The following is a 25,749-nucleotide window of genomic DNA, read 5'->3' as shown; positions in this document are numbered from 1 at the left end:
GGGCTTAAGGTACTTCCTACCTCTGTGCTGAATCACGCAGAATACAGAGAGATGACTTCAAGTAAGTTTAGACATGTACATATTTTATATCCTTTACATTTGCTCTATTATTACCTTATTAAGATTATGTATTGGTATGACCAAAATTAGAATTAACAAGGTTATTCTTTTGTGTTTTAGGGCAATCTCTACTAGCTGGCTTCATCTAAAAGCTCCTCTTTACAGTGTTCCTCTTTCTTCCTCAATTTATAGTGGAATCTGCACACAACACACGAACATGTATTCCTTGTTGCAGAATTCATTGTAATTAGGGCAAAAGATGTGAGTTACTTACTAAGTAACTCACTAAGTTACTAAGTAAGATTATCTGGCAGGACAAGGCAGCAAGTACTCTGTACCCCACCTTGCTGGGGAAATGGGATCTATCTGCAATGATTTATTATTTTAGAGAGCTGAACTTGCCTGAACTACAGCAGAAACCCACAATTTGTGTGCCTTATGAACATGAGCTAAAATGGTGCTATGATGAAGAAAGGAACGAGGCACAGACAAGCATACTCCCATCACAAGCATGTGACAAAACCACACATGCTCCCATGTAGGATTTTGTTACTCCTTGAAAGAAAAAAAGGTAGGCTTCAGACAACGCTGCCTAAAAGTGGAACTACACACACGCGCACGCACGCACACACACCCACACTCGCGTGTGCACGCTACCCTGCCACTCTGTTCACTCTGCCTCTGGGGGCTCACTGGATCTAATTCTACACACCACAGATTATGTGCTTTGTGTAAAAGGCAATTTTATTTCTACAACACACACGATAGTTCAAGTTTGTTGAATTTGTTACCACAGATTTGTTCATCACAACTTATCATAAACAATCTACAAAAAGGTAAAACTAGGAAATATATAACTGTAGTATGACACACCGGCCTTTCAGTAAGACTCAAGAGACAACAGAAATAATGTGGGTTCCAGAGTGAACCAGAATTAAATAACAATTAGGATACCACCTTCCAAGAATAAAGGGTAGTCTACATGATTTTTCACACAGCCTGTTTTTAACTCTTTTTCTGTGGGAAGCAGGACCGTCTAAGCAAACAGGTGAAGAGACGCACATAAAAACTTGTCCACTTACCCCCCCTGACAACGTGATCACCCTGACTTTGGAGCTGACATGCGGTCCGTCTCCACCACCGCCACCGGCCCTGTGCATGACAGTCCTCTTCACACCTGGCTTCATGTCCTGTGGCCGGCCTTGGAGGGGTGCTGCTCGGGGCACCTGTTGGGGGAGCTGCTCCTCCACGTCCACAGGTTTGATCTGGAGTACTCTGTGCGGCGACTGGGCCTGACTCTGAGGGACTGTTCTAGCAGGCCTCAACTGCTTCAGTGGTTTCATCTGCTGTCCTGGATACTGCGCATTAGCACCGCATGGGGCAAAGTCTGATGTCTTCGGCTGAACATTTGCAATGGTAACATCTTGGTTTTTAACAAGAAGTCTCGTTTTCACATTCTGCCTGCCCTGGGCACCTGGAAAAGGCAGCAGGGGGTTACCATTGGTGGGTGAGGGTGCGGCCGCCTGCTCCTCTTGCTCCATGGGAGCCTGTGGAGCATACAGTTGTTGCTGCTGCTGCTGCTGCTGTGCAAGTCTCTGCAGCAGCTCCTTCTTCCTGGCACCAGCCTGCTGCTGTCGTCGTAGCTCCTTCTGTTTCAAGATTTCTTCTCTCAGGCGCTTCTGCTCTTCTATCTTTAAGCGATATAACCTTGTTTCTTCATCTTCATCAGGAAACTGAAATAAAAAATGCACAATTTTACCTTGCTACATGTAGCAAGAAGATCAATCTGTTTGGACAAACTAAGCAGAGACTTAAACCCACAAACCTTTCAATTTAGTATTTGAAAGGCCTTCAAAATCTTCCTAAAGGCTAAGTATAATTCCTTCCTCTGGGAAGGGGGAAAAAACTAGTTAAAGCTAATTTGGAAACCCTTATCAGCATACCAGCAACGAAATAATGCAAATTTCCACTAATTTACAAGTTTGAAACCAATTAAACTATCCATTTAAGATATCAAAATGTTTCAAATAGGAATGGCAACAGGAGCAAGGCCCCACCGTCACATGGGTTTTATCTGGCTCTTCCCTGACAAACCAACAAAAGGTGGGGTGTAAATGTCCTGAAAGGCCCTGATGAGAACTATTGATTTTTCGTAGAGAATTTTCAGCCTGATCTCAAACTCATTTGTCACAGAATAATTGGCTATAATGAACAGCACAAGTCAATCTCTCTGACCTTGAACTCGGGCACCCTCCTCAGAATCAAAATGTTGCCAATTGCAGTATTGGAATATTAATGGTTTAGAAGGAATGCCCAGAATATTCCAGCACCAGACCACTCTCAGTGTCTTATCAAAACATTCTTGAAAAGTCCAAATGGTCCAAGAGGACATTCTCAGCAGAGACACACAAAGGCACAAAGCCTACCTGCCTCCTTACATTTATTATATAAAATCATATATATAAATCATACACACACACACACACACACACATCAAACAAAACAAACTCCAAGGTAGGGAGATTGCCTCTAAAAAAAAATTCTGTTGATAATTCTTTTTTTTTTTTTTTTGCCAGACCTGGGGCTTTAACTCAGGGACTAAGCACTGTCCCTGAGCACTTTTTGCTAAAGGGTAGAACTTTACCACTTGACCCACAACGCCACTTCCAACTTTTTCTGTTTATGTGGTACTGAGCAATCAAACCCACGGCTTCAAGCATGCTAGCTAGGCAAGCACTCAACCACTAAGCCACATTCCCAGCCCTTCTTTTCTTTATGTATATATTCATGTGTATATCTTCGGGATGGTGGGGGAAAGGTCCAGAACTCAATGGCCAAAGGGTGAAAAAGTGCAGCAGTGGAGCTCATTGAACACTGATAAAGTGACCTATACAACTCGAGGGTGGAAACAGTAGGAGAGAAACCTAGGAGAGAGTGAGGGAGGGGAATACACAGTACCAAAGGAAATGTACTCATTACCTGAGTCATGTTATTATAATCCTTGTGCATGTCACCTTTATAATAACAATAAAGTAAATTTTTTAAAAGTATAATGGTGGGCTGGGAAGGTGGCTCAGTGGTAGAGTGCTTGCCTCACATGCATGAGGCCCTGGATTCGATTCCTCAGCATAAGCAGAAAAAGCTGGAAGTGGCACTGTGGCTCAAGTGGCAGAGCGCTAGCCTTGAGCTGAAGAGCTAAGGGACAGAGCCCAGGCTCAGAGTTCAGGCCCCATGACTGACCAAAAAAAAAAAAAAAAAAAAAATAGAGTACAATGGTTTTGTGGAAACCACACAAGGAAAGTTTATATTTTAAAAGTTTATATTTGGACTGGGAAGGTGGCTCAGTGGTAGAGTGCTTGCCTTGCACGCATGAGGCCCTGGGTTTGATTCTTCAGCACCACATAAGCAGAAAAAGCCAGAAGTGGCGCTGTGGCTCAAGTGGTAGAGGGCTAACCTTGAGCTGAAGAGCTGAGGGACAGTGCCCAGGCCCAGAGTTCAGGCCCACAACCGACAAAAAAAAAAAAAAAGTTTATATTTTAAAAAGTTAACCATTTTTAAAAACGGTTAAAAAAACATTTAAAAAATAGTTAACTTTATAAAAATGAGTTAACTATAAAAATCACCTAGTCACATGCCCCCCCCCAAAAAAAAAGTATTATAGATTTTATCTACTTAGAATTCACCTATTCACAAATCTTATCTGCCCTGAACAAACCTTAAACATTCGGAGAACACTGGAAATGTAAGTAAGCACACAGTGAAGAGTCCCCTTGAAAGGGAGTATAGAGAAGGTACCCTTTGGGGCCCTCATAGGTGTGCTGGTCAACACAGGGGTAAATCTACCAGGCTCAGTTATTAAATTTCAAAGACCAGGGCAGATTCACAAGAACACGTGAAGGCAGGTGAGGGGCTTTCTATCATCCGGGAAAACACCCTTACTGAGTAAGAAGTGACGTGAGAGAAGATACAAAGACACACCTCAATCGCAGAGAAGCATACACAGAGTTCAGGCAGACAGCTGCGCATACACTATGGGACCCAGATGCACTGCCTCCAAACACAAGCGTTATCATTACTCATTAGTTCTCTCTCCAAGCATTCAGGAAAGGTTAAATATGTTCAGGAATATTAACAGAAATACTTTAGAAAAACTTGTTATTCATGGGATTTGCAAAAGGATCATTTCATGTTCAGAAACCATCTATCTGTAAAGCAAGGCACTGACGGCTCACACCTGTAAATCCTAGCTGCTTGGAAGGTTGAGACTGTTGGAATCATAAGATTCTCTCTCAAAAGAAACACTGAAAATAGGACTGGAGGCATTGCCCAGCAGCTTAGCTAGTTCAAGACCCTGAGTTTGCTGCAAACTCTATTACTGCCAAAAGCCAAGCACAGTATCTCTATAAAAGTAGCTCTACAGAAGAATTCTTAAGACATCTATTAACCAACACAAAGGAATAGATGTGGTAGTAATATGCCTGGAAGGTCCATTTCTCTTACTATTCAGCCCAATATTATTCACAAGAAGTGTATGGGACTTCACATTCTTTTAACCAAATCAGCTTACATATATGAGTTCTAATCTAGTTATATAAACTAAAAGCACCATTAAATTTTTAACAAAGAATTTTTTTTATAAACTAGCCAGCTCAATTTGTAAATCTACATTTTTTTTCAGATTGATTGTAAAGACACATCATTCCTCCCCCTTTTTAAAAATACAAGCTTATTACATGTACCTTAATGTTTTGACTTTATAGTGTTGATTTGGTAGCATTACAATTGCTATAGCAATTTAACAGAAAAAAAAAGTGTGAAGGAAAAAATACAAAAAAAAAAATGTAAAAGCTAAAACCAAGGTTGACTGGTTTCTAATATTAACAACTCACAACTTGCCTAAATTCTTCTCTGAGTACACTTTTCACCAGGCCACTTCATTCCATCCTATGTGAATTCAGCTAATATAGATACAATTAACTTCTTTGTACCAGTCTGGGCCATGTTTACCCTCATTTAATAGGTTAAAAAGTGAAACATACTGGGTGCCAATGGTTCATACCTATAATATAGCTACTCAGGAGGCTGAGATCTGAGATAGTGGTTCAAAGCCAGCCCAGGCAGGAAAGAAAGCCTGTGAGACTCTTATCTCCAATGAACCACCAGAAAACTGAAGTGGCACGGGGGCTCAAGTGGTGGAGCGTTGGCCTTGAGCTGAGGGACAGCGCCCAGGCCCAGAGTTCAAGCCCCAAGTGATATTCACAACAAACCAGATCCCCTATAATCTTGAAGACCAACAGTAAAAGTGATGGCACCTTCTAGGAGTCTGCCTTGTAAAACTAAAAAGAATACTTAGAGACTGACCAAAGCACACCACGGATCTGAGGCCCACAGTCCCTGTCCCCACAAAGGCTACAGCTCACACCCTGTAGTCTACAGCCCAGTCCACAGACCATAGCCAAATCACGCCCACCAGCTGACTCTGTACCTAAAGTTTTACTGGAACACAGGAAAGTCTCATATGAGAATTATTTATAAACTGCTTGTGCCACATGGCAAAGTTGAGTCATTATGACAGTTTAGACTAAAAGACCTAAACTATTTGGATGCTACTTGGTCCCTTTAAGAAAAACATCTGTAAGCCTGGTATATGCTGATTCTGTGTAACATAAACAACAATTGTGTCAATACATAAAATCCAACATTGTAAACCAGCAAGAGACTACAGCTTATTTTTACAAACACTGCTATCAGGCTAGAAGAACTTACTTAGAAAGAAAGGTAGCAGGAATTTACAAAGAACATGCAGATGAGAAAGCTGGGAGGTAAGTTTTCTGTCTGAGAGTAAGGACTTCTTAGTAAGGGAAATGTCCTACCTCGGGTTCTGCTTTTGCTTCTTCCTTTGGTTGAGCCCCAGGGCTAATAGGCTTGACCTTGGCTTCTGTCTTTCCCTGTGAGCTCCTGGAGGTCACGGAGGCCCGGGAGGGTGGGGATGTGCTGACCATGGGCTTCACCTGAGCCGCAGGCGTGGAGGAGCACCGACTGCTGCTCATTTCCATAACGTGCGATGGTGCTATGGGTAATTCGCGCAAATTACTGTTTCTGGGAGCTGTGGGCTGCATCTGCTGCATGGGCCGTTTGGTTACATTCTGAGAGGCTGCATTCTGTCACAGGAAGGAAAGAACCCTAATTACAAGTGGACACTTGGTGGACAGTACGTAACAAGGCACATCACAAAGAGAAAGTACGGTCATTCTTTCTCAATGGTAACCAACTTCTCTTTTGCAGGGTCACATACTTTTTTCCTCGGCAAACACTTTCTTAGATGCATAAATACTGATGCATACCCTAATGCCAAGGACATGAGCCAGTAAATGTACTATGTTTGCCTAGAGTCAGGCTCCTGGTTACAGAAATCATATAGATGACTTTCTGTAGCGGTTTTAGTAGGAAAGCCAAAAGGCACTCTATTTGCCTCAAATCAACCAGATCAATGGCACACCATTTCCACTCCTTATTCAAGGCAGAATAGTAGAGAAACCATACATTAAGTCAAGATCCTATTGTAGCTATTTTTTGTCTTTTTTTTTTCTCCCCAGGGCTGAGGACCGAACCCAGGGCCTTGCGCGCGCCAGGCGGGCGCCCTTCTGCTGGGCTAAACCCCCAGCCCCTAAGTCAAGATCCTACTAAAAAAGTTTTCTTGGAAGCCACAGGCACAACCAGATTCTATCCAAGAAAGAATCTCAGTCACTTTCATCTTGAAGATGCTCGAGGTGTTTAAGATGCATGAGACAGTGGGGGTGGAGTTCCAATCCCTGAGGTCCCTATGCAGGACAAGGCTGGCAAGAGCTATCTGCTATTACCCAACAGCATTCCTTAAGACAAAGAGGAGGGCATTAAGAAAACTGAGGTATAAAGCAGGCTAGTGACATGTCTAAGGCTCAGGAGTAACAAAGGACAGCCCTTACAGCTGAGATCTGTAACGATGGAACAATCCTGAACTAATTTTTCCTAAGATTAAAATTAGTTATTTAATGGAGGACAAGGTAATGACCACTGCCCTTCTATTTTCACAGCAATATATTACTTCCTACTTTCCTTCAACATATAATAAGCCCCATATTTATTTGCTGGTGGTACCTGGGAAGGCACCCCACAAATAGACACGTTATTCTGCTACAACTGAATGCAAGCTCCTCAAAGGCAGAATTCTGTCTCCTCTGTTCTCTGTTGTATGTCTAGGAACTTGAACAGTGCCTGAGCAGGACAGTCAGCAAATGTTTCCTGAATTCATTTATTTATTCAGTATCCAAAGAGACAGTAACAATCTATGTGTCAAAAGGCAAGCCACTAGTTAGTGGTGGTGCAGGTTTTGCTTTGTTTGCTTTTTAGGGAGAATAGGGGAAGGCGACACAGAAAGAGAAGGAGGAAGGAGGAGCAAATGCAATCATGCTATTCGTATACTATTATGTGGAAAATGAACTATGTAACCTGTGTGCAGGGACAGAAGAGGGATACTGAGGGAAAGCAAAGGAAGAGGTGACTCCAGAAAAAAGTAGTATACTCGTTACCAGACTTATGAAATTGATAACCTTTCTGGTACAACACCTTAATAATAACAATAAAATTATGCCACAGGCAAGGGTACAATGGCAATCATCCCAAAGCACTTACTCAAGTTACATGTCTATGAGCAGCTATCATGACATAATTATCTAGGACGGATATGCCAAATTCACTTCAGAAGATGTACAGCACACTGGTTAATGTAAATCAAGGTGGAAGTTAGGCCCTTACTTCCACAGGTGAAGACAGTAAGGATGCTGGTACTTACGTGGCGCAGGCCCTGGCGTGGGGCACACTGCATCCGACTGCTGTTGGGCTGAGGCTGGGCAGTCTGCACGTGCGGCCGGAACTGTGGCTGAGACATGGGCATCAAGGGAGGCGGGGGAGCAGAGAGGTGATGGTGGTGCTGTGGAGGAGGCTGGTGCGTCGGAGGGGGCTGGTGCGGTGGAGGGGGCTGGTGTGGTGGCTGCAGCGGGGGCTGGTGTGGAGGCTGGTGTTGATGCTGCTGGGGCTGCTGGGGCTGCGGCTGATGAGGAGGTGGCAATGGAGGGTGCAGAGGCCCCTTTCATTCCAAAACAGAAAAGCAACAGATGACAGACAGATTTCAGTGTCGCCCAATCCAACATTCTGCTCAAAAGCCTCAACAGAGGACACTTCACACTTCAGACTGAAGAAGGTGATAACTACTCTCGTGTGTAGTGATAAACCAACTCTAACTTACATTCTGTTTGTCCTAAGCCTTTTCTGTTCAGAAAGAATCTATCTAAAGGAACTCACTATTGATGTGAATAAACACACAGTCTCAAGAACATCCCTCCCAGCCCTAGGACACGAGTAGCAGAACCGAACCCCAAGGGAACCTCTGTGACACAGGAAAGGCAACTCCCACAGGGGGCTCGCTGGACATAGTGAAAGACAACAGCTGACAAATTACCCAGGGAGAAAAGCACGAGTGTGAGGGCATACTGCCCCAAGACTGAAAACATATGCACCCACGTGTTCAGTAGTGTCTACTTCAAGGTAATGGGATGGCTTAATTCCCTGTTCTTAAACTTAACTATATTTTACCATGTCTCAGTGAAGATTGTATTTTTAATAAAAAGAACTTGGAAAAACACTTATTTAATGAGAAGTAGAGGCATGGCTCAAATGGTAGTGATCCAGCTAAGGACACAACCTGGAGTTCAAGCCCTAAGACTGACAAAATAACAAAGTAAAACTTTAAACAACACAACAATGACAACAACAGCAAAACCCTATTCTTAACTCTCTGTTAACACTCTGTATCAAAGCCATTTACCTGTTGTGGCTTAGATTCCTATGTTCCTATCTATTTTCCGGCAGTGCTGACTCAAGTGCACCACCACTGTACCCTTCAACTGTAATTTAAATACAAGAAGAATGGTGTAAGAGAGGAAGGCGTTCACTCCAGCCCAGGAGGCACACTGACCAGCAGAGGGCACACAAGTCTGTCAGATACTAAGTGGAGAGCAAGATTGTTTACCTCCCACAGAGAAAGGTCATTTCACTGTACACTGCAGAATAATCTGGCCAAGTATTCTATTTACATAGGTACGCCTTTTAAGTAATCTCACAAAGGCAAACAAATACAGTACCAAAACATGTCTTGATTTTATTAGGAGTGCATCCTTTAAAAACAAAAATTGAGGGCTGGGAAGGTGGCTCAGTGGTAGAACGCTTGCCTTGCATGCCTGAGGCCCTGGGTTCGATTCCTCAGCACCACATAAGCAAAAAGAAAAAAGCTGGAAGTGACGCTGTGGCTCAAGTGGTAGAGCGCTAGCCTTGAGCTGAAGAGCTGAGGGACAGCGCCCAGGCCCAGAGTTCAGGCCTCACGACCAGACCCAAATAAATAAATAAGTAAATAAATAAATAAAATAAATGAGGCGCTGGGAAGGTGGCTCAGTGGTAGAGTGCTTGCCTTGCATACATGAGGCCCTGGGTTCGATTCCTCAGCACCACATAATCAGAGAAAGCCAGAAGTGGGGCTGAGGCTCAAGTGGTAGAATGTTGGTCTACAACTGAAGAGCTGGGGAACAGCGCCCAGGCCCAGAGTTCAGCCCCACAACCAACAAAAAAAAAAAAAGAAAGAAAGAAAAAGAAAAAAAGAAAAGAAAAGAAAAAGAAAACAAAAAACAAAAAACTCTAATAGTGATTTTTTTCAATTTTCCCCAAATGACAATCATTTATTCCATATCTCCTAGTATTAGATAATGAAATCTTCAAGGAAGTTATCTGTGATGAAGATAACTCTAAACAACTACAAACTAGTGCACTGGAATGGTTCCATGGTCATGCAACTCAAAGCCTCAGAGGCACATGCACCTGGTTTTCCTCAGGGTAGCTTGTATTACACACCTGCAGGCTGGGCTGCGCATGTGAGGGCAGGAAGGGCTGTCCAGGGCTGGGCAGAAACGGCTGTCTAGGAGGAATGAAAGGCCGAGAGGCTGCTGACCCTGGCTGGCTAAAGTGCAGGATCCCCACTGGACCTGGGGGCTGCAAGGCTGGCCTTACGGGCCTTTCTCTCGGGAACACTGGCTGCTGTCCTTGCTGATTGAATGCTGGTCCCGGCTGAGTGAATGGTAAGGGGTTCTGAGCAGGAACAGGGTGGCTGCTGTTCAGTAGTGTGGGAGGAGGCGGCGGTGGAGGAGGACTTCGCTGTTCCAAGAAAAGATGACTGGGGAACCTCGGTTCACCTGAAACTGGAGAGTAAAAGAGCATTAACTGCAAATTAGAAAGACCACATGTGTCTTACGGCAAGTCATTTTGAAAGTGTCTGTGAACACAACTGGCAAATATTGGAAGATTATACTTAAGAAATAATTCTAGATTTGACCTCTTTATTTCTAGGTTGCTTTGTAGACCAGTTTCTATGAAAACTTTCCTCCTCTGCAAGAGTGTCACATTTCAGATACCAACCTTGTCCAAGGTTCACATCAGATGGGCAAGACCACTGTACAGTGAGCCCTGAACCTACGAACAACGTCTCCAATTGGGCGTGAACTCAGCATTATTAGGAACTGCTCAGGTGTATCACCTAATACAGCTTCTGCATGCAGTCCTGTCCAGTCACCCTTCCCTACGCACCTCCCAAGAAGAAAGGGTCTCGATCCTGGGGTGGGGGTGGGGCTCTCCACTGGTCCTGCAGAGGAAGTCGGGGGGGCTGGCTGAAACTGTTGGGCACAGGTCCAGGTGTGTGCTGTGGAAATTCTGGGGGGCCCTGAAGAACATAAAAACCCAGGGTGAAAAACAGAATATTCTGCTATTTTTCAGAAATGTACACAATCCCAAGCGATCTTACATATCAGTATGGACAACCAGACTTCTCATATGCCCCCCTCTACATATAAATATCCACACATGCATATATAAACATTTTACAAAGTGATTCTGCTATAATGAAATAGTCAAAAATAAAAATGCATGTGTTGTAATATTATCAACAGCAGGGAGATTACTATTTTACAGCTTATTGAAATCTATGCAATTACTGACCTTCTTTTCCACTAATCCAATAAACTACTTTGGACATTCATGACATTTATCTTCTCAAAGATGCTATTCTTTGTTATCTACTTAACAAGAGCATAGCTACAGCTATGCTATAGTACCTAAAGGTACTTTACTTCAAAAAAAGAAATTCAGTTTGTACTATAACAGAAAAATGTGAATTTGTTTAAGAAGCCAAATTACAAGTATTACATTACAGTCAGATAAAAAAAAAATTGTCATAGACTCAAAAGTTTCCACTTACTACATGTTTGCAGCAAAATGCTATAAAGACAAAGTACAACTGCTTCATTTTCCGATTAGTCTTTTAATCATTCATGAAATTTTTAAACCATCCTACTTCCCTAAGAAGCAACATCTAAAGAAACATTGTTCCTGAAAGAACTATTAGCCACAGCCAAAGTAATCCTTTCGTTTTCACTGGATGTCATCCTTGAAAATGTGCAAGCATTCCTCCACTTTAAAAGGCACAATTGTCCCTCATCTACTTGAAACCCTAGTGTCTGTCATTTAATGTGACCTCACACTCTGTAACACTGGCAATGCCTCTTCTGATTCCCCATGCCTTCTGCCTCATTAAAAGCCAACTCTGTTGGAGGTACCACATGAATACTACCAAACAAACACTCCATAAACCACAAGCCAGGAAGCCTACACACTACCCAAAATGATGCCAAAACATTAGGCAAAACCAGATAATCCCAATACAAGTACTTGGAACTTACTGAACAGTAGGGGGACAGAGAAACCCAAAGGTCAAACTCTCGCAGCTGTAAGGATGTCCATTGAGATAAAACCGTAATAGTAGATGTTACACAAGAATGTAAGATTTACAATTGAGCATACATGTGATATTTCCTACACATCATTAGAAAGGCTTTTTAATAAATGTATACATGTTTAACAACAACGTTGAGACTTCATTGCTCTGGTGTTTTGATGTGGTCATTTCTTAGTATCTTTACTTTGATAAGATGATAGAAAAAAATATTTCCTTTCTTTTCTTTTTGTGAAACTCCTTCTACATGCTAAGCCAAGTGCTCAGCTACTTGAACTACATCATCTTTTTTCGTTTTTTTGAAACAGGGTTTTGTACCTTTGCTTAAAGTAACCACGAACAAGTGATCGTCAGCCTCCACCTCCTCTGAAGATGGAATGATGCGTGTGTACCCCCCCCCCCACCATACCTGGCTCTCAAACACATTTCTAACAACACAGGTTAGAAATAGGATGCACAAACAGTTCCAACTGATTTGCCTACTTTCTTCCAGGATCAAAGGCTGTATTTTAAAAATATCTTTACTCTTTTATATGAAGCTAATTAAAATACAAGATATGCAACATCCCTTCTCCTTGCCCTGTCAAGTACTAAGTGCCAGGATTATGAACATAGACCACCACGGCCACATCCAGAGACGCTTTTCAATAGTCATTATAACTTCCTGGATAACACATTAGTGATCAAAGACACAGCTTTATTTTTAAAAAGTATTTAAGTGTTTCTTGGGTTATCACCCTCTCATTTGTGGAATGGTCAGACTAATTGCATGGCCCTCAACCCAAGCAATTTGGAACTCTGGCCCAGAGTCAAACTTTAACTGCGTGTCCAGGCTGGCTTGTCCTTGTAAGTTGTGTGAGGATGCACTGAACTTCACTTCCTGAAGGGAGGGAAGGGACGCAAAGGAGGCATTCAAAAAGACCAACACAAAAGAAACCAGTAAGGCACATTCAAAACTGAGACTCCTGAGACGCCAGAGCAAACTTACTCTACTACTGAACAGCTTCAAGGGGCTAGCCCAAAACAAGTAGTGCCCGTAATAGGCAAGAAAATCTTGATGATTTTGATGAAAATTTGATATTTAGCTGAAAGACAGGAAAAATAACAACCCTTTATGTTTGACTAGTGATAGGTGAACACTCTTCTTCAGGTAACTGATTCAGTTACTGACTGGGCAGGACCACCTGACCCCAGTGACCTGGGGGTCATTTCTATGAAATTACACATGGCTGTTTTCCTGAAGGGCTCACTGCAGGACACAGGGTGCTTCTGTCAGTCGCCAGGAGCTGTAGCTGGCTCTCAGCAAAGCCAGGGACTTCTGCTTACTCTTTGACTCCTTTGGTTTTGCTCATAATTACAACAAGCCTTCATGATTTTGTATGAAGCCAGACTTGCTTCTACTTTTACTAGACTCAGAGATCTAGAAGAATGTAGGTTCGGTGTGAAATCTGCATTATTGGTGGAACTGTGTGACTGCAGGGCAGAGCTGCAAGTGTCAATTCAACAGTTCTGATCACGTGGCTGAAAAGCTCTTGAGAAACTCCTCCCCACCCCCACTTCCCTCTTTCCATCAGACACAGCCAATGTCAAGTCCTCCGAGAAGAGTTTTCTCATTATAGATAAGGCAAAATGTAACTGGAAAAAAAGACTGGTTCCCACTCTGCCCTAAGTGGAAGGTCTGTTAAGTTTTGATTTCCGTCTCTGCTAGAGAGGTTGAGACCTTTGCTTAACTCCCTACATCCTTTCCTTACAAAAAGAAACTCAATAAACCTTGAGATGCTTGCAAACTAGGTTCACATTACTTCCCTAAAAATTGTTTTAAGTATTTGTAAGGCTGTTATTTTGTTTGTTTTGTTGTATGCTTATTTGAACTCAGGGTTTCAAGGCTGCTTGGTTTTTTGCTCATAACTGGAGTTCTATCACTTAGCTATGCTTCCAGCCTTGCTTTTTGCTGGTTATTCTAGAGTCTAGGCTGGCTTCATCTTGGATCCTCCACATCTTAGCTTCCTGAGTAGCCAGGATCACAGGGTGAGTCACCTTCATCCAGCATTAACTATTCAAAACATCTAAAGATAGTTGTGTGTATTACACAGAAAATACATCGGGATCTCAAATCTGGCCCTTTTGGAATGTTACTGTTGTGTTATTTATCTCTTCCTCAAACTTTCGTTTACTAAATTCTCCATGTGCTATCTAAATAGATATTGACAGGCACTGCCTTATGATATATAACAAAGCCTCCCAATTCTCTCATCTGCTCAGTAGAACATGATTAACTTGGGCAATGGCAGAGAAGAACTTTATTCTAACTTTTAGATGCACCTGCAAAGGAGCTCATCTGAGAGAGCAGCGCCTGTTCCCGTGTCTAAAAGACAGAGCCCTGAGTGCTATCATTCAGCCCGGCCACGCCCTAGTTGTAGCCCTGGGAATGGGGCTGATTTGGCCAGGGCTTCAGTTTATTGAGAACCAGAGTAACAATAGTACCTTTATCCTTTTCTCATGGGGACATCAAAGCACTTACTTGGCCCAGCACCCATCAAATCATAAAGAGTCTAACACGGGCAGGTGTCATCATCAGTTTTTACATGACATTTTTCACAAATGGCAATTCAGGCTATAATGAAGACACAGAGCTTCTGACAATTTCCCTATCTCTTCATAAGGTAAAAGGTAATATCACAGATCCACCTCCTGCATTCACTTCTATGTTCAAATCAGAAAGCCTTCATAAATAAGGCATAAGTTGGGTCTCCCAGTTCCTCTGTCCACGCCTCTCCCTCTCTAGCCTACGATAGCTGGGTCAGGGAGGGACAAGGCTAGGTCTGCTGTGGACACCAGTATGTGTCTGTGTTTGGTAAAGGACTTGGCACACAGGCCATCATGGACGTTGAATGGATCAATGAACTTCCTGTTTCTAACAGCAAGCTGATTTCATGTCCATAAAGCACACAGGACTTACTGAATGGCAGCATGAAGGAGGTATGGAAGGTTTAGATGTGCCCAAGGCGCTACAACGAGTGGGTATGAAACAAACATACAGTATACTAGAAGGACAGGCAAGCCAAGATCTAGGATGATCTTTTGGTGACCAAAAGAATAAACAGATCCAAGTTCTCCAGTGACTGAACTTGATCCTATCATAATTATGCAACATCAGAAGAGAGGGAAAAGGGAGAGACCAGGACTGCCTTTTCCCTTGCAACCAACTCCCCTATTTCAAGGCTGTAACTCTTCTTTGAAGAAAGAGTTATTCAGACAGTCCAGTGTCTGCTTCCACACTGGTCAAAAGCACATACCTCCAGCCAGCCTCCCCAGCTCTACTATAGAACTGAGTGAAATTCCTGTAAGAGACAGGAAACTCCTTTTCCTCAAAAGATGGTATTTAGCACTAACTCCTCATACCCCACATAACATCAAGGCATTTTACAGGGTCAAGTCCTAAGCGTAAATACAGATTGACAAATTCGGATTATGCATGTTACAGTAAAAATCGCTTAAGGAAGAGCAAAAGACAGGAGAAAGTCTGAACAAAGGCAGAATAACTCATTTAGTATGTAAAATTTTCTGAATTTGCCCAAGTGGTTCATGTCTATGGATGGAAGTTAACAAAAAATTAATGCATTATGCAGTGCCAAGCCAAGGGGTCCCAAACTATGAAATTAGTCTGTACCAAAGACTACTCCTGGACAGGACATTTGGGAGCCAACTAGGTCACAGAGCCATAACCTATATACTGCAAAGGCTACCCTGATTTATGAGCACTGCTTCTCCAAGGAATGCCTGACATAGTAAGAGAGAGAAGCATGCTGCCTCAGGCTCACAACTCTAGATTAAGGAAGGACTTAAGCTCCAAGGCTCACCCCAAGGACTGGGAGGCAGTTCAAGACTCAACCTGAAACTGTATCAGAGACCTGCTTGCTCCATCCCTTTCCTGCTTCCCTGGAGCCCTTACATAACTGAAGTGACCAAACTCCCATCTCAGATTTGCTTCTGTTGCCCTAAGTCTTGGCCCAGTTACAATCACTCCAAACCTGGGATCTTGGTTGTCTCCCAGGTGGCTCATAGAATCCATGCTGGCTCACCAAATCCTTGGGTGCCTTGGCTGCCATGTATCTCCAGACTCTCAAATGTACTTAGGTGATGGTTGGACAGAAGAAAATAGAGATGGGTCCTCAATAACACAGAGCGGCTAGACTAGTCAGAACCTTCTCATGCAGAAAAAGAACATCTGTGGTTTTCAAGTCACTTTAAGTTCTGTCCAAGCCCACTCAGATCTTCACACAACACAAGACCCAAGGCCAACCTTGACATAACAGCCAAGAAACAGATTAAATAGCCACTTTTCCTTGGTTGGAGAAGTTTAGATTCTAAGCGAACGAGAGGATGACAGAGCCAGATTCTAAGGCTCTATCGTCAACGAATGGCAGTTCAGGAAATCATGGCTTATGAACTGCTCTCTCCATCTTAGCACAGTGCCTGTGCCTTCAAGAAACCAGGGCTCTCAGCTTTCATGTTCACTCCATTAGTAATTTCTATTGTCTCCTGGGTATAAAGGATAATGAATTACCAATTTCCTCTACCAAATGCAGAAATTATTTTAAGACTGTTAGTGAGCTGTGACTATATCACTTAACAAAATTTTGAGTGCTTACTGTAATTTTATCTTTTGAAAGAAAAGACTACTTACTTTAATCCTTTCAAATCATTGCTGTTTTCCTTTTCTTTATATCGCTTTAAAAATCCAAGGTAAGAAATTACCATTCTCTTTCCTATAATTCTTACACAAATTGTATTTTCACTTTTTTGCATCTCTTGTTAATTACATGATGTTATCTATATTAATCCTGCTCAGGAAGAAGCGATAATTTGGTTACAAAAAAGAGATGGCAACTTTGCATAAATTGCTTAACACAAAGTTAATCGTATAAAGCTGAGAATAAAAAGGTTCCAACAGCTATTATGTGACTTATCAGCTTCCTTAAAAGGGTCAGTTGGTATGTTTTAATAAGACTAATTAAATACCTTAACAATGTCATTGAAATTTCATGAATCTTTCAATAAATTATAACCTTCCTATATAACATGTTTTCATTTATTAATCTCACTCAAAATGCAAAGAACTACATAAGAAACCAATTGACACTTAAGAACACCTCTCAGTTAACTCTGATTAAATGGGTTAAACTCAAAGAATAAAGACCACCAGTGACCCTGACATAATTAAAACTGCAGCCCTCTATCACACAATGTGTTAATCCTCTTATCTCCGTATTCTCCATAGACTTTTTCTTTGGGATTGTGCCTTGTTTAAATACCTACATTCATTTTCCTAGAAGGTATTTTTGTATTTGCACACACCCGCTAACCACTTTGGAGAAGTGCATAGTCAAAGCCAAGTAATAGGCTTCAGACTATAGGAAAAGAAAACACCACATAGATTTCATTTAAACAATGCTACCAGTTTAAGCAAGGAAACCAGAACACACTTCAAATGGAAACTTTTTTGTAGACACAACAGTGCTCTAGCCAAACCTGCCAAGGACTCCTCCATTCTTTCAGAAAAGAAGCCCTAGGCATGTTTCCACCAAGATCCTCCCACATACCTTGCCAGGCCCTGCACCCTAGGAGTTCATGCCCCACTCAGAACCCACGGCAGTCAGACTTGCAGTGTGATGGTGCAATTTCAGAGTTTAGAGAGCAAGTACAGCCTAAGAATTAAGATGTAGACAACTCTGGTTCCAATCCTATCTCCTGCACAGTTAGGTGAACTCAAGCCATTCATTCTTCTAAGACTCAGCTTTCCAATCTGTAAGATGGAGAAAATAATGATACCTCTGCTTCATAAGGTTATTCTAAGCAAAGGTTTGCTCTTAGCAAAATGTGAAATTCAGTAATTACTCAATAAACGTTTTATTCATCCTTAATCTTCAACAACGTGTGTTCTAGGAAAACTATATTTCCTCATTAAACAACAACAACAAATTAGCCGGATGCCGGTGGCTTATGCCTGTAATACTAGCTACTCAGGAGGCTGAGATCTGAGACCCGCAGTACAAAGCCAGGCAAGGTAGAACGTCTGTTATCTCCAATTAACCACCAGAAAACCAGAAGTGGTGCTGTGGCTCAAAGTGATACAGCACTGGCCTCAAAAAGCTCAGGGACAGCACCCAGGCCTAAGTCCAAGCCCCACAATCCACCAAAAATAAAACAAATCAAAAAAACCCCAAAAACCTATTAAAAAGCAGGGCAGCCATGTACCAGTGGCTCACACTTGTAATCCTAGCTACTCAGGAGGCTGAGATCTAAGGACTGCTCAGACAGGAAAGTCTGAGACTCTTATCTCTAATTAACCACCAAAAAGCTGGATGCAGATGTGTTGCTCAAGTAGTAGAGTGCTAAACAACAGTGCCCAGGCCTTCAGTTCAAGCCCCTGTTGGCCACCAAAAAAAGAAAGAAAAAAAAAGGCAAAGCTGTGATGTCAACAATACCAACAGAGAGCATACAGTTTGTGTTAAGTCCATAGATCCTACCTGCCGGTCCCTGCTGACAACCTATGTTCACACTGATGTTTCTAGCCAGTTTGTTAGGAATGGATGAACAAACTGTGGTACCTCTATACCCTGGAATACCACAGGGCAATTACCTTACAAAACAGATGAACCTTGGGTTGTGCTGTGTAGAAAAAGCCAAACTGCAAACAGAATACCATTTATATCCCCAAACTATAGTATAACTGAAGAAACAAAATGAACCAACGCCTGGGTAAGGGAAATACAGAATCTTTTGGTGACAGAACTGTCCTCTGTACTCACTATGACAATTATACAATAGTAGGCACAGGTAAAACTCACAGGATAGTACACTAAGAAGATTACGTGGAAAAAAAAACTAAACTTTTGGAAGCATTGGATTTTGATATATTCTGGATCTCTTTCAAAGTTAATCTAAAAAAGTACATTTATTGGGAGACAGAGATCAGGAGGATCAAAGTCTGCAGTGGACTCAGACAAAAAGCTTTGGAGACTACACCTCAATCGTAACAGAAAGAAATGGACATGGTGGCCCACTCCAGTAGTCTCAGGTGGAAGACTGTAGTCCGAGCCTGTCCCTAGGCAAAGCACAAGAAACTATCTGAAAAATAAGTGAACAGAAAAAGGATGGGGTTATGACTCAAGCTGTAGAGTGCCTGCCTGATAAGGAGGGGAAAAAACTCACCACCATCCCCAACCCCCTCCTCCCCACAAAGCAGCCTCTTGAGGAATTATACTCCAAACACCAGAGTTTAAAATTCTGTGGTACAGTCTGACATTAACAGTCTTCATTATTAAACTGCAGACTGACAAACAGTATTTCAAGGTTTAACCACATTTCTGGAGCATTATATCTCTGAAGAGGTTTTATTTATGATGGTGTTACTGCTATTGCAACAAAATAGTAGTAAACTAATAAAAAAGCATACTAGTTTATAAATCCCTTACATCTTTACAGAGTAGCTCAATGGCACCAACAGTAAAAACCAGTAGAAACCAATTTTACAAGATAACCAATGACAACTGCCAGCCCCTATCACCACCCACACATCCAGGAGCCACCAGCCAAGTTAAGAGTCACGAAATCTGACAAACCCCCTTCTTTAATGGCTGTTGCCCCCTGTGTTTAGCTGCTCCTGCTGCTGCCACTGATGGGATTCATTGATATGATTGAATTTGATGGTATGATAATGTATGGTAATCATGATTAATCAGAAACTCTGGAGCAAGTGCAGGATGTTGGGTATCATGTCACCTGCATTTTAAACTGCATTCTCTCCTTGCAAGCCTGACAGCATTTGACAGCTGGAAGGATCTCCTACTACATTCTCCTGCTACTACTCGTAGATTTGATAAGAGAAAATGTCCATCATCCCTGCCCTATCTTAAGTGCTAATAATTACAAGTCATCACCAGCATGTTGTAAAAACAGTAAGCATTCAAAAGCAAGACTTTCTTTCCTGTAGAGAATAAAGTCTGGTTTCTCATCTGTAAGAGGTATAATCAGAATGAAATGTGATTTGATGCAGCAGTCTTCTCAGACATGATTTGCATGAAATGGCATTCGGGGCACATCAGCAGGACTCAATCTCTAGCACCTGATACAGCATGTTGCACTGCCATGCAGAGCAAGTACACACAACAACCTCTCTGCTGGCTCAAGACACATAATACAACTGCTAAGAAGACTAACTCAAACACACAATTTCCACTCTTAATTAAGCAAAGAGCACTAAGAAATTATTCAAGAGCCAAACTACATGGTGTTTAACTAGTTAACTCTAACCCAGCATTGCCCAACATAACCAATGCAAAAATCGAAGGCCTAAATCAATTTTGAAACACCACAGGTCAAAAACATTTCAATGTGAATCCTGGAATTTACCCATAAAATAGCAGGTCAGGAAAACAAAGTTTTCAAAACTTCAAAATAACATTTCAAAACATTCAAAATAATTGACATTTTAGTGATACATTAGTAAGTAAGCTTTTTAAAAACATAGCTTGGAAGACAAACACATGAACTATGGGTAAGCAATGGGCTTAATAACTTCCTATTAATGATAAAAATACCAAGGACAGCCTTTGTGGAAAAGAGAGCAATTAGACTGTAAGTACACAAAACAAAGAACACTGGAAAACAAAATTCAAACAGACACAAACACAGAATCTGACTGTGAAGCACTGCCGCATCCCTCTTCCCTACAATAAACATTTGTGAAGTTACCCTTGGCAGTCTGTACCAGAATCTGTTTCCTTGGGATGTAAAACTTCGAGTCTGAAAGTCTCTGTGCCAATTTTCATCAAACTGAGAACTGAGCAAAGCAAGGTTTGTTATGATCTTCTGATTCTACAGTCTATGCCCCTTTAATTGATTCTCCATGTTTGGAGCATAAATACTGTCCTATGCAAAGTTTCACAGAAAGTATACTCCTAGACTCCTCTACCCCCCCCTCCCAATTGAGTGAGTTAAACTCACGTTTACAAGATTATCTGAAAACTCCACAGGCCTCATTTATACTGAAAAATACTACACTTTTTTAATAGAAAGTACTGAATTGCATTACTCTACATTTATTCTAAAAACTGCAAGTGCTTTCCACATACAATGTTGTTCTTATGGTGTAAATAAAACTTGAAAACAAGTCTAATAATAGTTTAATAAAAATGTTCACAACCCTAAAGGATAAGTGCTGAAAATGTTGGCAAAATGTTGGTACCAAGTGGATCAACTACTTCATCAAAAAATATTTCTAAAGTCTAAAATCATCTAAAGTATAAATCATGTTATCCAGTGGATGTTAAACCCAAAACATAAGGTGATATAATAAAGTAAACAAGACTCAAGAAACAAAGGACCTCCACTCATCTGGTCAAATCATTACTAAATGACCCCATGCTGCTAGTCACATATATGGTATATATGTGCACACCAGAGGGAAACTAGGAGGAGGACACAGAACTAGAGGGAATCAGGGGAAAACATACAACAGTGGGACCCATCAGCTGCACTGGACATTGATCAAAATGAATTAAGGAACTCAATGGCAGCGATGGGAAGAAGGGAATGAGAAGGAAAGAGGGAACAGCTGACACTAAGCAAACGGAAAGAAATGTACAGATCACCCGATGTGGAAGAAATAACTGTATTGTCAAAGCCCATAAAACTCATAAACTTTATAGACCACCATAGACAATTTGCCCCATGAAGGTTAGAATGTGTGACTTTAACTAAGCATCACTATCCCACAATACTGTGAAATAATCAATCACAATAAAAAATCTGCAAAAAGATAAAAGAAAATCATGTTACCCTGTCGGTTAGACAAGTGCCCTAAATAGGAATTGATACTCATTAAATAGCAACTAAAAATAACAAACCATTGCAACTAGAAAAATAATCTTAAAAAAAAAACAAAAAACATTGGAACGAGACCAACAAGAACCAGGTTTGGAAACCCTATCATAATTTATAAATAATAGCTACAATCAAGAAAGCGTCTAAAGAATGTTCAGAACCTTAAATCCAAAAGAGTGTATTTCTGAATAATTACTGGAATAATTATACATGTAGGTGGTCCATTTAAACCAGTTTGGTAAATTATCACAGTTAATTAGTCAAATGGGCCATTTATATATTTCCTGAAAATCAGTCTGTTGAGTCTCAGTTAACTCTCTGCTTTACATATAAATGTCCATTTTCTCCACATTGTGTTTTAAAGAGAACATGTACTCACTGCTATAATACAATCATAAATTCAGACCACAAATCTAACAAGAATCCACATGTATGTATTTAAATAACCACATAAAGGATATTTTTCTTCTATTTACAGATGAAAATTATGAATATGTGCTTTGTTTGTAATCTAATTTGAAGTGGACACTTTCATTTGCTCATTAAGACTCTAAAGGTTCTTTTACAAGCAGGGAACCTCATTTTTATTCCTATAGCTAACACACGTATCTGTCATGTCTGCACACACATGCCCCCTCTTCTAAGGCAAGAGCCATCTTATTCCACTTAACACTGGACAATAACAAAATCAGAATTCATATTCTTTAAGGTGAAAGGTACTCCACAGGTGATCCCTGATCAACAATTTTACAGTTAAACAAAATTAATTCCACCCTCAAAAACCCAATGACCTTAATTATTTAACAAACATTTTCACTGCAGAGATTACTGTCAGTATTTACCATCCTTACAACTGTGTTTGGCTAGGCTCCTGCCTATAGTATTACTAATATCTCCTATTGAACATGTGCTCTCCTCATTACGACAGGAGCAGCTGCTACTCACTGGGAATCTCTGTGGTCCCACAGCAGGCCTCGGCTGGCTCGGAACTGGCAGCAACGGCACTGCAAGAAAACACCTGCATTACAATCAGATCACTGCATGTCCACACCACTGGAAAGGACAGCAAAGTACAAATGCACACACAATCATACAGTAGGTTCACATCTAAGCATCAGTATTTCTAATAACTACATAAAAGGAAAGGGAGAATAATTATTTTTCAGTACACAATAGCACAAGCTGAATCTTAAATCTTAATAGAACATTACTAGTCAGAATTAAAACATTTTGCAATGAAAGATAAAATTCCTCTAAAATAAAAAACTTAAGTTTATTTTCCAAACTTGTATCCAGGTTATCCAAGCACTAATTCCAGGCACTTTTCCTACACTCATATACAAATTTTAATTCTCTATAACCACATGAGAGAGGGGGAGTAGAATAAGGGAGGAGAGAGGAAGGGAGGAAGAGAGGGAGGGAGGAAGAGGGAGGGAAGAAAAGAAAGGAGGTAGAGAGTAGAGAGGTAGGAGAGAGAGAGATGGGGAGGAGGGAAACAGGCAGAGAAAGAAAAACAGCACACCCTGGCAATTGGGGAAAAGGTTCATACACCCATGCCGGGGACGGTCAAATAAACTATCTGTGATGCTAACATATGGTTTGACTCTTTGTTTTCAAACCAACAGAAGTCATCAATCTACAAGAAGAATCAAGCCGTTTTTATCAAGACATGTACTTAAGCCCCCTCAGTTTTGAAAAGCTCTCCCTCACATGGGCAGGCCCGAGCAGGGCTGACCCTGCTCCACTGCCTGTATCTCACGGGCTGAGGGGCCTGAGACTAAAAGGCATGGTCCTCTGAAGGACCACATGTTCTCAAGATGGTGCTAACTTCTGCTCTCAGGGCCAGCCAGCCTGTCAGTGCCACAGTCCTCTGCTCCAAGACCCCTATGCCTGTCAGCGTGGGAGCCACCACAGGCGCTCCCCACCTCTCTACTGCACCTGCTGGAGGCACAGGATGACCAAGAGCAGCCCTGGCTACCAGCCCCAGACCCTTCACCTTCCTGCTGACAAAAAGCTGGGGGCACCCACCCTCTTCTCACCCAAGATGAGCACCCCCCTCTCCTCACCCAGGACGGGCACCCCCCCTCTTCTCACCCAGGACGGGCACCCCCCCTCTTCTCACCCAGGACGGGCACCCTCCCCCTCTCCTCACCCAAGATGGGCACCCTCCCTCTCTCCTCACCCAGGGCGGGCACCCCCCCTCTTCTCACCCAGGACGGGCACCCTCCCTCTTCTGACCCAGGACGGGCACCCCCCCTTCTCACCCAGGACGGGCACCCTCCCCCCTTCTCACCCAGGACGGGCACCCTCCCTCTCTCCTCACCCAGGACGGGCACCCTCCCCCCTTCTCACCCAGGACGGGCACCCCTTCTCCTCACCCAGGACGGGCACCCTCCCCTTCTCACCCAGGATGGGCACCCTCCCCTTCTCACCCAGGATGGGCACCCTCCCCTTCTCACCCAGGACGGGCACCCCCCCCCTCTCCTCACCCAGGACGGGCACCCTCCCTCTCTCCTCACCCAGGACGGGCACCCTCCCTCTCTCCTCACCCAGGACGGGCACCCTCCCTCTCTCCTCACCCAGGACGGGCACCCTCCCTCTCTCCTCACCCAGGACGGGCACCCTCACCCTCTCTCCTCACCCAGGACGGGCACCCCCCTCTCTTCTCACCCTCCCTCTCCTCACCCAGGACGGGCACCCCCCCTCTCTCCTCACCCAGGACGGGCACCCCTCCTCTTCTCACCCAGGACGGGCACCCTCCCTCTCTTCTCACCCAGGACGGGCACCCTCCCTCTCTCCTCACCCAGGACGGGCACCCTCCCTCTCTCCTCACCCAGGACGGGCACCCTCACCCTCTCTCCTCACCCAGGACGGGCACCCTCACCCTCTCTCCTCACCCAGGACGGGCACCCCCCTCTCTTCTCACCCCCCCCTCTCCTCACCCAGGACGGGCACCCCCCCTCTCTCCTCACCCAGGACGGGCACCCCCCCTCTTCTCACCCAGGACGGGCACCCTCCGTCTTCTCACCCAGGACGGGCACCCTCCCCTTCTCACCCAGGACGGGCACCCTCCCCTTCTCACCCAGGACGGGCACCCCCCCTCTCCTCACCCAGGACGGGCACCCCCTCTCTCCTCACCCAGGACGGGCACCTTCCCTCTCTCCTCACCCAGGACGGGCACCCTCCCTCTCTCCTCACCCAGGACGGGCACCCTCACCCTCTCTCCTCACCCAGGACGGGCACCCCCCCTCTCTTCTCACCCCCCCCTCTCCTCACCCAGGACGGGCACCCCCCTCTTCTCACCCAGGACGGGCACCCCCCCTCTTCTCACCCAGGACAGGCACCCTCCCTCTCTTCTCACCCAGGACGGGCACCCTCCCTCTCTCCTCACCCAGGACGGGCACCCTCCCTCTCCTCACCCAGGACGGGCACCCTCCCTCTCCTCACCCAGGACGGGCACCCTCCCTCTTCTCACCCAGGACGGGCACCCCCCTCTTCTCACCCAGGACGGGCACCCTCCCTCTCTCCTCACCCAGGACGGGCACCCTCCCTCTCTTCTCACCCAGGACGGGCATCCTCCCTCTCTTCTCACCCTCCCTCTTCTCACCCAGGATGGGCACCCCCTCTCTCCTCACCCAGGACGGGCACCCTCCCACTCAGTCTGCTGTTCTCAACCCCAGCCTGGAGTCTCACAGCAGCTGACCCTCCTCGTATACCACGCAAGTCCAGCTTCTGGACTGCTCCACCATCTCCAGCACCCTGCCCCTCAGGCTGTCGTCCTTTCTCCAGCCTGCTTTTCTGTACAGCTTCTCTACTTTGGCTCCCCGTCTTCAGGGCCGACCTGAACCGTCCATTATCCCCCCTTGCCATCTCCTCCCTACAGGGGCCGTCATGTATCATCATCCACGAGGCTTGCCCCTACACTGCTTTGT

The 25,749-nt window shown here is 43.6% G+C and overlaps 1 protein-coding gene across 5 annotated transcripts in view; it reads right to left on the bottom strand.

Annotated features, from left to right (window-relative positions):
* The window catches only part of Rbm33 (RNA binding motif protein 33), an 85,829-nt gene that overhangs the window by 14,787 nt on the left and 45,293 nt on the right, over positions 1-25,749 (bottom strand). For all 5 annotated transcript variants that reach the window (XM_042677117.1, XM_042677118.1, XM_042677120.1 and 2 more), the window contains 6 exons: positions 22,763-22,821; positions 10,729-10,861; positions 10,000-10,343; positions 7,892-8,185; positions 5,934-6,221; positions 1,143-1,793 (listed from right to left, as the gene is read on the bottom strand). In XM_042677117.1, coding sequence (XP_042533051.1) covers positions 1,143-1,793; positions 5,934-6,221; positions 7,892-8,185; positions 10,000-10,343; positions 10,729-10,861; positions 22,763-22,821 — 1,769 coding nt within the window. The remainder of the gene's footprint in view (positions 1-1,142; positions 1,794-5,933; positions 6,222-7,891; positions 8,186-9,999; positions 10,344-10,728; positions 10,862-22,762; positions 22,822-25,749) is intronic.

Source organism: Dipodomys spectabilis, unplaced genomic scaffold, assembly GCF_019054845.1.
Source record: "Dipodomys spectabilis isolate Male_0828 unplaced genomic scaffold, ASM1905484v1 ptg000034l, whole genome shotgun sequence".
Classification (NCBI taxonomy): Eukaryota; Metazoa; Chordata; class Mammalia; order Rodentia; family Heteromyidae; genus Dipodomys; species Dipodomys spectabilis.
This window is presented reverse-complemented; position numbering and strand designations above follow the sequence as displayed.